This window comes from Chelonia mydas, chromosome 1 (assembly GCF_015237465.2).
Source record: "Chelonia mydas isolate rCheMyd1 chromosome 1, rCheMyd1.pri.v2, whole genome shotgun sequence".
NCBI classification, from domain to species: domain Eukaryota; kingdom Metazoa; phylum Chordata; order Testudines; family Cheloniidae; genus Chelonia; species Chelonia mydas.
In genome coordinates, this window is record NC_057849.1 from 263,943,545 (window position 1) to 263,956,445 (window position 12,901).

The 12,901-nt window shown below is 41.0% G+C and overlaps 1 protein-coding gene across 8 annotated transcripts in view; it reads right to left on the reverse strand.

The window, feature by feature from the left end:
- APAF1 (apoptotic peptidase activating factor 1) overlaps window positions 1-12,901 on the reverse strand; it is an 88,285-nt gene that overhangs the window by 59,780 nt on the left and 15,604 nt on the right. For all 8 annotated transcript variants that reach the window (XR_005223156.2, XM_037884506.2, XM_043545530.1 and 5 more), the window contains 3 exons: window positions 6,366-6,497; window positions 5,684-5,922; window positions 1,211-1,378 (listed from right to left, as the gene is read on the reverse strand). Coding sequence is in view for 7 of the 8 variants with exons in the window: in XM_037884506.2 (XP_037740434.1) it covers window positions 1,211-1,378; window positions 5,684-5,922; window positions 6,366-6,497 (539 nt within the window). In the remaining variant the exon portion in view is untranslated. The remainder of the gene's footprint in view (window positions 1-1,210; window positions 1,379-5,683; window positions 5,923-6,365; window positions 6,498-12,901) is intronic.

Genomic DNA, 12,901 nt, shown 5'->3' on the forward strand with positions numbered 1-12,901 from the left:
GAAAGTAGAAAAAGCACAAGAATGAAGCGCTTAGGGAGGAAGAGAGCCTGGGAGGCATTTCAGAGGCGGAGCCAGGAGAGATCACTCAGAGGGAAGACGCATTCTGTCTCCCTCAGCCTTGGCTGAGCGTGCTGTTGCCAAGTGTATGCTATTGTAAATTCTGAGCTGCACAAGTTGTAAAGGTGGTGGGAAAGGACACTGTACATAAATTGCAAAAGGCATAAATTGCAAAAAAAAAAAAAGATTTCCAAGCATTTCTTGGCTAAAAAAAAAAGAAGGGAGCAGGACGATGCCCTGTTACGCCCTTTCTCGTCATTAGCTTCCAGAAAATAATGCGATCTATTTTAAGTACTACTATGGGTTTAAATAACCAAAATTAATAATAGTTCAGCCTTTGCCTGACCTACTTTTAACTTTATTCTCCAAGTTCATCCACTGAGCTTTGAATGTGCTGACCATTTGGTATGTCCAAGATATGAATTTGGAAACATTATGCTCCAATTATGGAACTAAACTGGAAGTGAAACATGGGAAACTATTTTTTTAAGATCTAAATTTTAAAGGTTTTATGCTTGTAGTCAGCCTTGAGTAGTAAAGCCCTTTGTAACTTACATAAGTAACTTTTGTTGTTGTTCTTTTGCTTTCTTTCCTCACTGTTAGTTTTGTTAAATGAGTGTGTGCTAGAAGGTGAAGGGAAGAGAATCTGAGAAAAACAGACTATTTGCAATCACTTTCTCATTCCTTCCCTAAGGTTTCATTCAAGAGACCACCAATATGCACAAACTTTTCTATTTTCTGCGTTTAAAATAGACCAAAATAGAAGTGGTAATTCCAATTCTAGTGTCATCTTAACACTTCTTGATATCATATAGTGATGTGGATATTGCATCATCTTCTACTAGCAATGGGTTATAGCCAGAGAAACATAAGACAAGAGAAGAAATATATGAAATACATAATTCCAAACATGCCCAATGTCAGCCCAGCTCAATGTTTTCAAATTACTCAGTATCAAAATAGTCAAAAATGAATGACTGAGGGGAAAAAAAACAACTGTTTAACTTAATAGGCATAGTTAAAGTTAACTGTATTTAACATTCTGTAACATAAGAATGATTTTAGACCATGGCTATTTTCTTTTACAGAAGTGTATCTAACACACGAGGCTGACCAATGTTAAAGAGTAAATATAAACTAGTGGTTACTCTACCTGAAGCTGATTGCAATTCTTCTCTGTGAGGAAGTCAAGTTGAAGATCATGCAAATAATAATGGAATGATTTCCCATTACGATCACAAAATAAGAGAGATTTATTAACAAATTCTTGCAGAATATCTTCAACTTCTTCAGTCTCCATATCCCAAAGAATACAAAGCACCTAAAAAAACATTTTAAAACATAAAAGGGGTAGGACTAAGGAAGCAATATGACTATTACCCCAAAATTACAAGAGGTCACAAAATTACTTATTTAATTTGTAATGCATAAAACTTCTTACACAACAGACAAAACAATGAGGTCAGTGAAGTGTGGGGGGAGGGATAGCTCAGTGGTTTGAGCATTGACCTGCTAAACCCAGGGTTGTGAGTTCAATCCTTGAGGGGGCCATTTAGAGATCAGGGCAAAAACTGGGCATTGGCCCTGCTTTAAGCAGGGGGTTGGACTAGATGACCTCCTGAGGTCCCTTCCAACCCTGATATTCTATGAAAGTTAACTTTTCCATACCAAACTAGATCACAGGTCAATCTAGGTTTACATAAAAATGCACTTTAGGCATTTTATTAGCACTAAATATTGCCAAGAAATGCCTGAAGTTCTTGAGGAGGGATTTCAATCTCCAAAGCAAACACACATAGAATCTTTGCTTAAAATAACTAGAGGGAAAGGGAAGGGGAGTCTGATATCCAAAATATTTAGACTACCGTTGGACCAGGTGGCCAGGTGTATTTAAAATGTACCAAGAAAAAAAATGACAAACATGGTAAGGACACACGCTAGATCTGGGTTTGAGGAAAATGTTACAAGAGGTTTTCATTTTTGGGAGAGGGGAGCAAGACTTGTATTAGTTTACTTAATTTGTTGGTTGGAAAAGGGTAGGATTATTTAAGAGGACTTTTTACCTGTAATACTGGATTTATTTTTTATTACTTATATCTTGTAAATACTAGACTGACACAAACCAAAGAGTTAACCTTTACTTCTAAAGTAAAGAAATACTTTTTATCAAGGTACATTCAAAACGTGTCTTACCCAAATCCTGCCCCTCACGCTTTGTGCATGATATAGCCACAGATCTCTGAAAGTGTTTCATGTGGAAACATGCCATAAGAACCAACATTCTTAATCTAACCCTTTCTGATACCATCTGGCTCTGTCTTATACTTTCCCAGTAAGTCTAAAGTGTCTTGAAGTTTTGAAAGGGGATGGAAGGCATTCAGTTGAACTGCATCTAAATAGGTTCCTATGAATGCCAACTATCTTAAAAAGACAACCTAGGACTTTGGGTATCTGTATCAGAACATAAGAACGGCCATACTAGGTCAGACCAGTGATCCATCTAGCCCAGTGTTCTAGCCAATGCCAGGTGCTTCAGAGGGAATGAACAGAACAGGTAATCATCAAGTGATCCATCCCCATTCCCATCTTCTGGCAAATGGAGGCTAGGGACACCCAACTGACTTCAGCAGACCTGCATTTTGATCTTTTAATCCATTTCAAAGTATTATCCTTGATCAACTTATAGTCTATAGTAGAATGCAGTAAGTACATTTCCATTCTAGTAAGCACCTGGAAAGCACACCCACTGACAGTGTCAGCATCAAAAGGAGACACCTACCAAACACCTCAGGCAAATCCCAATGATCGGAATCTCTCTTCATATATGAACGGTACAAAAAGAGAGGTTTCCTTGATCCAATACAGAAATATTTCCCAGACACACCATTTTGAATGTAGTCACAAATTGATTGAAGTCACAAAGATACAAAACCCTCATTCTGCACATTAGGGGGTCTTAAAGTAGGATTCTCTGGTGATGTTTCCTCAAAAGCTAATAATGGGTAGGATACGTGGGAAGCTAGAGCTCCAGAAATATTTGTTTGAATATGAGTACAATATATTTTCTCAGAGTAGGGATCACACATTTTAAATAGCAATTATTTTAATTTTTTATTTTGTTTATTATTTTACACACAGTCAATATTGTATATTTTTGGTAAAAGCCATACGCCATTAGTAACTAATTTCATTTAATAATCTTACTATACCTATGCAGTTTTGAAATAGAAGTCAAACTTGTTTAGTAGTCTGCTTTAAGACGCAAGTTGCATAGGGAGGTAATCAACGAATTTGAAGACAACATTAAAATAAGTGAAAATATATGGTATTCATCAAAAGCCATGATAGGTAGCAACACAGGCTACCATTAACAAACACACTGTTTTGGTTCTTGGAGGAGATTGTGCCGGGGGAGGAAATATTGATCAGATTGGGAGTGGGATAGACAGCCCACAAGGGAGAGAGCCTGCGTATCCAGGCTAGGCACCTCTTCCTCCCTTGGCTCTCAGGCTCTCATTTGCCAGCTGGGGTAGAGCAAGGAACTGATTGGCCCGATGCTTGTCCCTCTTCTCCTAATAATTTAAATTTCTTCCTGTACTTTCAGGGCCTTTTATCCCCTTTGCCTGCCCCACCCTCCCTTCCCACAGTGGTAGTATAGAAGCTGTTTTTAGAACGCTACAGGTCTGACTGCCAGGATCAGGATCAGGAAAGAATTTTTCCCACTGGGCCAAACTGGCAGAGGCACAGAGTTATTTCACCTTCCTCGCAGTATCATGGAGGCAAGATAAAGGGAATAGAATGTGGAAGTTTAATGAGGAATTTACAGTAATGTTATTCTGTTACAGTTTGCAATTGATGGCCAGCACAGATAAAGGCTAAAGGGCCACATTGCAGAGGTAAATCTAAGTCTGTACTGGGACCCGTCCTATTCAACATATTCATAAATGATCTGGAAAAAGGGATAAATAGAGGTGGCAAAATTTGCAGACAAAACTACTCAAGATAGTTAAGTCCCAAGCAGACTGTGAAGAGCTACAAAAGGGTCTCCCAAAACTTGGTGACTGGCCAACAAAATGGCAGCTGAAATTCAATGTTGATAAATGCAAAGCAATGTGCATTGGAAAACATAATCCCAAGTATACATATAAAATGATGGGGTCTAAATTGGCTGTTACCACTCAAGAAAGATCTTGGGAGTCATTGTGGACAGTTCTCTGAAAACATCCACTCAATGTGCAGCAGCAGTCAAAGAGGCTAAGAGAAAGTTGGGAATCCTTAAGAAAGGGATAGAAAGTAAGACAGAATATACATATTGCCTCTATATAAATCCATGGTACACCCACATCTTGAATACTGCATGCAGATATGGTCGCCCCATCTCAAAAACGATATATTGGAAAAGGTTCAGAAAAGGGCAACAAAAATGATCACTGGCATGGAACAGCTTCCGTATGAGGAGAGATTAATAAGACTGGGACTTTTAAGCTTGGAAGAGAGACAACTAAGGGGGAAGATGATAGAGGTCTATAAAAATCATGAGGCATTGAGAAAGTAAATAAGGAAGTGTTATGACTCTTCCTCATAACACAAGAACTAGAGATCACCAAATGAAATTAATAGGCAGCAGGTTTAAAACAAACAAAAGGAAGTATTTTTTCACATAACACAGTCAATCAGTGGAACTCTTTGCCAGAGGATGTCGTGAAGGCCAAGACTATAACAGAGTCTAAAAAAATAAACCTAGATAAGTTCACGCAGGATAGGTCCATCAATGGCTATTAGCCAGGATAGGCAGGGATGGTGTCCCTAGCCTGTTTGCCATAAGCTGGGAATGGGCAATGGGATGAATCATCTGATGATTATCTGTTCTGTTCATTCCCTCTGGGGCACCTGGCTTTGACCACTGTCAGAAGACAGGATACTGGGATAGATGGATCTTTCGTCTGACCCAGTATGGCCGTTCTTATATTCTTAAATTACACCCAGGATTTTGAACTTTGCTTAAGGAAAAGCAGAGACCAGAACTCTTCACAGATCCAGATACCACTTGAGTACATCCTTATATGGGCAGGGCAAGAGGAATCAGAAGTGAGCTGAGGAGAGTCTGTCCCAAGTTATGGGTCACATGCGGGGAGCTATATAACCCCGCACTAGGCCCAGTGAAATGCCTGGTATGAGAGAGATAGATGAGGCACGTAACACTGGGAAGGAGCACTAAATTAATCCAGTGGAAACCATTTAATTCACATCTGTGTCTGCCTTCATTCATCTGCATGTTCTGACCAATGGTGAGCATGCTTACTCACTCAACCTATCTCAACTGCTAACCACTTTTGATATGCTTTTTCAACTTTTGGCTACATCAATTAAAGTGATTAAAAGAGCTATATAAGAGCTAGGTATATTATTTCAACAGCTATTCAGTTACAACCTCTTTGGTTAAATATCAAACTAAGATACGATAGGACGATGGAGCTAGTCTGCTACAGTATTTTTTTTTTTAATCTCCATTGTGATAAATTCTTTTCATTAGGTCATACACATTTATTAAAACCAGTATTTTTTTTCTTTTAAAGCGAGGAGTTCTATCTCACTAACTATAAAACTTAAGTTTTGCTGTTATTACCTTAGTCGGCACCTTAACATCCTTTTGAAGGACAGAAAGATCTTTATAATAGTCTTTAAAATTTTCATTTAACATTTCAACACTCATGGACATGGCTTCATCAAGTGCTTCATAATCATAAGATGATGATTTCCTTATTCTTTTAAATTGCTTATTTTGCAGCTGTCTGAGGTAATACTCCCAACGATTAGGGAAATCTCGTAATAATGCACCTATCAATGACACTACAAGAGGGGAACCTGAAAAACATGAAGAAAAAGGTTAATCTTAAGTGGGGATAAACTGTTAAGCAAAAGGATCCAATAGTTAAACTTAGCTGTTGATGAGAAAGTCAGGTCAGGTTCTTGTTTCTTCAACAAAGGCCTTGAGAGGCTGGAGACCAGGCAAACAGAATAAGCTGTCTATGTATGTGCTTGTGATATGAAACTTTTGGGAATTCATTTGAATACTCTTTCTGTATGTACTCTAAACAGATTGAGAAGGGTGTAGAAAAAGCTGTATAGTCAAAAACCAAGATAACCATTCATTTGGCTTACAAGCAGAGGTCCAGTAGTAAATTGTGGTGTTCATTTAAAATGATGCTGTATTACAGAATTAATGTCCCTTACTTTATTTCTATAAAGTAGAAACTAAAAACTACAAATATTTCTGATTATAAAATAAAAACTAGCAAACTACATACCTTTGCATTCCCTTACAATACTATCAGCCTCTTCTGGCAGATCTGTTGTTTTCATATTAACAAATAGAGATAAAATTTCAAGGCCTTTGTCATGTGCTAATCCACTCTCCACAGGAACTTCATATTTATTGCCTGGAGATTTAAATTAAGTAAAAAACAAAAACAAACTTAGTAAGAAGTATCTGAAATATTTAAATTAGCGTGTGTGCAAGAGGTTAGAGGACTTCCAAAACAAAACTTTAAACAAGGTACATGCTTGGAGAGTTGGCTCCTACTTCCCTGTATGTATACTAAAGTACTTTTGTACCAAGAGTGCTGGGGAAAAGGAGCAGAAATTGCACTTATCAAAACCAAACTGACATTTAATAATAATACTCAAAATAACTGTTACTATGATAATAATTAGGCTATAGTTTAGTATTCAGGCCATCTCCTTCCCCACTCAATAAACTTCATATTTAAAATGTACTAAGGAAACATGGTGGAGCTTGGCAGCTTAGGTAAAACATCACTGACTACAAATTTTGCAAGTGTATTTTTTTGTCATACCACAGATATTTATTATATTGTACAATATGTAAAATTGCTAAACAAGTTCCCATTCCAAAAAGCGAACACTGTAGAAGCCCAAATCTAAGACAACACAGACGGGAAGATGGTCAACAATTTCACAGAATAGAGGAGGATTCTCAAGTGTCAAAGACGTAAAGGGAATGCACTTGGCTAACATTAACTATCAGGCTGTTAGATGCTTACAGGAGGGGACAAAAGATAGCAAACCCAAGACAACTGGTAAATTTGAAAGGCAAGAACTGAAGGTCAGTTTTCTTAATAATAAACATGTTTACACTTTAAAAATAAACCTAAAACTGTACTGCTCTTCCTTGTGGCACATAAGAGTAGGAGAAATATCCCACCATTTAGGGAAGGAGGAAATTAAGTTCAGCACCCATCCTTAAGAAGTCGAGGAAGGAAGAATGAGAAGGTTACTAGCCAATCTGACCAATATTAATATTCAGGCAAAATCTGAGCATGAGTTCAGTATATGAACATTTGCAATCAGTATGTAATTTACATGATGTCTTTATTAACAGGTGATGCCAAAACATCGAAAGTAATTAGTAGATAACAAATATATTTTCAATATAGAACTGTGTTGTGGCCAAGAATTTCAAAAACTAGTGAGTTTGGGTGCTCAATCGGAGATACTTCAAGGGGTCTGGATTTTCAAAAGTGCTAAAAATTGATCCTCTGAAAGCAACAGTCTTAAATTGCACACCCAAAAACAAAGGCAACTAACATAACTAGCAACTTTTTGAAATCTTGGCCCATATTGTTACCTGGTTGACATCACAGAATCATAGACTAAGGTCAGAAGGGACCACTATGATCATCTAGTCTGACCTCCTGCACAACACAGGCCACAGGATCTCCTGTAACAAACCCCTAACCTATGTCTGAGCTACTGAAGTCCTCAAATCATGATTTAAAGACTTCAAGGTGCAGAGAATTTTCCAGCAAGTGACCCATGCCCCACGCTGCAGAGGAAGGTGAAAAGTCCCGAGGGCCTCTGCCAATCTGCCCTGGAGGAAAATTCCTTCCCGACCTCAAATATGGCGATCGGCTAATCCCTGAGCATGTGGGCAAGACTCACCAGCCAGACACCCAGGAAAGAATTCTCTGTAGTAACTCAGATCCCACCCCATCTAACTTCCCATCACCGGCCATTGGGCATATTTACCAATAATAGTCAAACATCAATTAATTGCCAAAATTAGGCTATCCCATCATACCAACCCCTCCATAAACTTATCCAGCTTAGCCTTGAAGCCAGATATGTCTTTTGCCCCCACTGCTCCCCTTGGAAGGCTGTTCCAGAACTTCACTCCTCTGATGGTTAGAAACCTCGTCTAATTTCAAGTCTAAACTTTCTGATGGCCAGTTTATATCTATTTGTTCTTGTGTCCATATTGGTACTGAGCTTAAATAATTCCTCTCCCTCCCTCCTATATATCCCTCTGATATATTTATAGGGAGCAATCATATCTCCCCTCAGCCTTTTGGTTAGGCTAAACAAGCCAAGCTCCTTGAGTCTCCTTTCATAAGACAGGTTTTCCATTCCTCGGATCATCCTAGTAGCCCTTTTCTGTACCCGTTTCAGTTTGAATTCATCCTTCTTAAACATGGGAGACCAGAACTGCACACACTATTCCAGATGAGGTCTCACCAGTGCCTTGTATAACGATACTAACACCTCCTTATCTCTACTGGAAATACCTCGCCTGATGCATCCCAAGACCGCATTAGCTTTTTTCACAGCAATAGCACATCGGCGGCTCATAGTCATCCTATGATCAACCAATACTCCAAAGTCTTTCTCCTCCTCTGTTACTTCCAAGTGATGCATCCCCAGCTTATAACTAAAATTCTTATTAATCCGTAAATGCATGACTTTGCACTTTTCACTATTAAATTTCATCCTATTACTATTACTCCAGTTTACAAGGTCATCCAGATCCTCCTGTATGAGATCCCAGTCCTTCTCTGTATTGGCATCAGCTCCCAGCTTTGTGTCATCCAAACTTTGTTAGCACACTCCCACTTTTTGTGCCAAGGTCAGTAATAAAAAGATTGGTCCCAAAACCAATCCCTGAGGAACTCCACTAGTAATCTCCTTCCAGCCTGACAGTTCACCTTTCAGTGTGACCCGTTGTAGTCTCCCCTTTAACCAGTTCCTTATCCACCTTTCAATTTTCATGTTGATCTCCATCTTTTCCAATTTAGCTAATAATTCCCCATGTGGAACCATATCAAATGCTTTACTGAAACTGAGGTAAATTAGATCCACTGCGTTTCCTTTGTCTAAAAAAATCTGTTACCAGATCAGACTGGTTTTGCACAATCTGCCTTTTGTAAAACCATGTTGTATTTTGTCCCAATTACCACTGACCTCAATGTCCTTAACTACTTTCTCCTTCAAAAGTTTTTTCCAAGACCTTGCATACTACAGATGTCAAACTAACAGACCTATAGTTATCCAGATGACATTTTTTTCCCTTTCTTAAAAACAGGAACTATATTAGCAATTCTCCAGTCATACGGTACAACCCCTGAGTTTACAGCTTCATTAAAAATTCTTGCTAATGGGCTTGCAATTTCGTGTGCCAGTTCCTTTAATATTCTTGGATGAAGATTATCTGGGCCCCCCGATTTAGTCCCTAAGCTGTTCGAGTTTGGCTTCTACCTCGGATGTGGTAATATCTACCTCCATATCCTCATTCCCATTTGTCATCCTACCATTATCCCTAAGCTCCACATTAGCCTCATTAAAGACTGAGGCAAAGTATTTGTTTAGATATTGGACTATGCCTAGATTATCCTTAACCTCCACTTCCTCCTCAGCGTTTAGCAGTCCCACTTCTTCTTTATATGGTGTGACTCACCACCGCGGCACCTCCTGTTGTTCAGTCCGGGAATTAGCTCAGTCCATATGGAGCGCCCTCCGCTGGTGGTGTCCCGTCCGTCTCTCGCCCTCTATTGGTGTCTGGACCCACGTTGCTCCCTTCTCGCGGGGTCCTCTTCAGGACACTGCCCTCCAGCAGTGCCCCCTAGTCCACGCTCACCCCCTTCGGGGAGGGGGGGGTGTTATCAGGAGTTCTTCTCTTTGCCCCAGCCACAATGGCCAACCACACCCCAAAGTCTAACCCCTGTTGGCAGGGGTCTGGTGCAGTCCGTGATGGCCATTCCTAACGGCCAGGTGTAAGTGCAAGGTGGAAGGGGCTAGACCCTTTTCTCAGGGCCCACAGCCTGGCAGGTACCGGCAGGAGTTCCCTTCTGCTCCCCCCGCCTGCACAGCACTGCGCTGTCCCTGGTGCTAGTCTCCTCGCGCAGAAGACAGACCTTCACGCTCTGAAGGCCCAAGAGAGACTGCCTGCCTCTTACCTGGGTAGCCTTTATATAGGGCCTAGTATGGCCCTGATTGGCTGCCTCTTGCTCAGCCCTGATTGGTTCTCTAACACGTGCTCCCTGATTGGCTGCCTGTCTGCACAGCCGCTCTGGCCTGCTGTAGCCCAATCTGGCCTGGGGGTAGGGCACCGCCCCACCACATCTGGCTATAGAAACTTTTACTAGTGGTTTTAATTCCCTTTGCAAGGTCCAACTCTACATGGCTTTTGGCCTTTCTCACTTTATCCCTACATGTTCTAACCTCAATAAGGTAGCTTTCCTTGCTGATCCCTCCCATCTTCCACTCCTTGTAGGTTTTCTGCTTTTTCTTAAGCACCTCTCTGAGATTCTCTCTCATCCAGCTTGGTCTGCAACTCCTGCCTATGAATTTTTTCCCCTTTCTTGGGATGCAGGCTTCTGATAGTTTCTGCAACTTTGACTTGAAGTAATTCCAGGCCTCCTCTGCCTTTAGATTCACAAGTTCTTCAGTCCAATCCACTTCCCTAACTAATTTCCTTAATTTTTTAAAGTTAGCCCTTTTGAAATCAAAAACCCTAGTCACAGATCTATTTTTGTTTATCTTTCCATTTAGTTTGAACTGAATTAGCTCATGATTGCTCGAACCAAGGTTGTCCCCTAAAAACATTTCTTCTATGAGGTCCTCACTACTCACCAAAACCAAATCTAAAATGGCATCCCCTCTTGTTGGTTCAGCAACTACTTGGTGAAGGAATCCATCAGCTATCGCATCCAGGAAAATCTGAGCCCTATTATTATTACTAGCACTTGTTGTCCAGTCTATATCTGGGAAGTTAGTCTCCCATGATCACACAATTCCCATTAGTATTTACTTAATTAAAAACATTAGAGGTCCCTATCCATATCCAGATCGGATCCCGGTGGTCTATAGCACAGCCCAAGCACTTTCCCAGGGGAGGCTCTAGTAGCTTTCTTCCCCAATGTGATTTTTGCCCAGACAGACTGTCTTATCCATTCCATCACTTCTTATTTCTTTAGTCTACCTCATCATTGATATACAATGGTACTCCACCACCTTTGCCCTTATTTCTTGTCTTTCCTAAACAGCACATACCCTTCAACACCTGTACTCCAGTCATGAATACTATTCCACCATGTTTCTGTTAACCCTAGAATATCTGGTTTCACTTCCTGCACCAGTAGCTCTAGTTCCTCCATTTTGTTACCTAGGCTCCTTGCATTAGTGTACAAACATCTTAATTTTTGCCGTTTGGCTTCGCTCACATTCTTTACCCAATTAGGCATAGACATTCTATTGCCAGTATCACCCATTAGACTGGTATCTACACTACCCTTCCTCCTCACGTCCATTCTCCTACCCACGACTGTATCCTTTCTTACTTCGTTTTCTTCCCTCTCAATGTTAAAATCCTGTGTGGAGATTACCTGGACATCTCCCCCAAATTCCTAGTTTAAAGCTCTCTTTAAATCAGTTGTGCCAGCCTCCATCCTAGAAGTCTATTTCCCTCCCTACTCAGGTGAAGTCCATCCCGAGAGTACAGTCCTCTGTCCATGAATGCTTCCCACTGGCCATACATCCCAAAGCCCTCCTTATGGCACCACTGCCTGAGCCATCTGTTGATCATCATAATCTTGTCACACCTTTGTTGCCCTTCTCTAGGAACAGGCAGAATCCCACAGAAGATCACCTGAACCTCGATTTCCTTAAGCGTCTTCCCCAGCCTGGCATAATCTCCCTTGATATGCTCCAGCAAGAATCTAGCCGTATCATTCCTTCCCACATGAAGGACTATCAGTGAATTCTTTCTTGCTCCTGTTAGGATCCTCTTCAGCCTCAGGTCCACATCCCGTATCTTAGCACCCGGCAGACAGCACAACCTTCTCTTCTCTGGATCAGCTCGGGTTACAGGCCTGCCTATTCTTCTCAGTATGGAATCCCCAATCACACAGACCTGCCTTTTCCTGGTGATGGTGCGATTCTCTGGTCTATCCCCTGTTCCCTCTGGCTGCAAGTCCCCTCGATTCCTAGTCTCTCTTGCAATCCTCTACAACCCATCCTGTATCTTCCTGGGGCTCATATTTGGTGTTTTCTCCAATGACTCTTCCCTTCTTCCTGTAGGACTAGTTGCTCTTCTCTTCTTCCTTGCCCTTTCACCTTCAGTGACCACCTGCTGTGCCTTTTCTTCATTTTCCAACTCCGCAAATCTGTTCCTGAGCTCTATTTCTCCTTCATTAGCCCGTCTTTTCCTCTGCCTGTTTCTCCTAGTCACATGCTTCCACTGTCCACTTTAGTCACCCAGCAGTCTCCCTTCAGTGTTCTTTGGTCCTGCTTCCATCTGTAAGTCTGAGCTTTTCCCTTCAGCCTCCTCATGTCTTTGCTCTATCATCCGCTCGAACCCCCTTCTAAACTCAACCAGAGTTTCCACCTGCATCTCCAATCCTTGGATCTTTTCTTCCATCAGCTCTACCAGGCGGCACTTCAGGCAGATGAAACTCTTTTCAGGTACCCCCTCCAGGATCATGTACATGCTGCAGCCTCCACATCCAGACATCTTCATTGTGTCTTCCACTGCTTGGGTCACTACCACTGC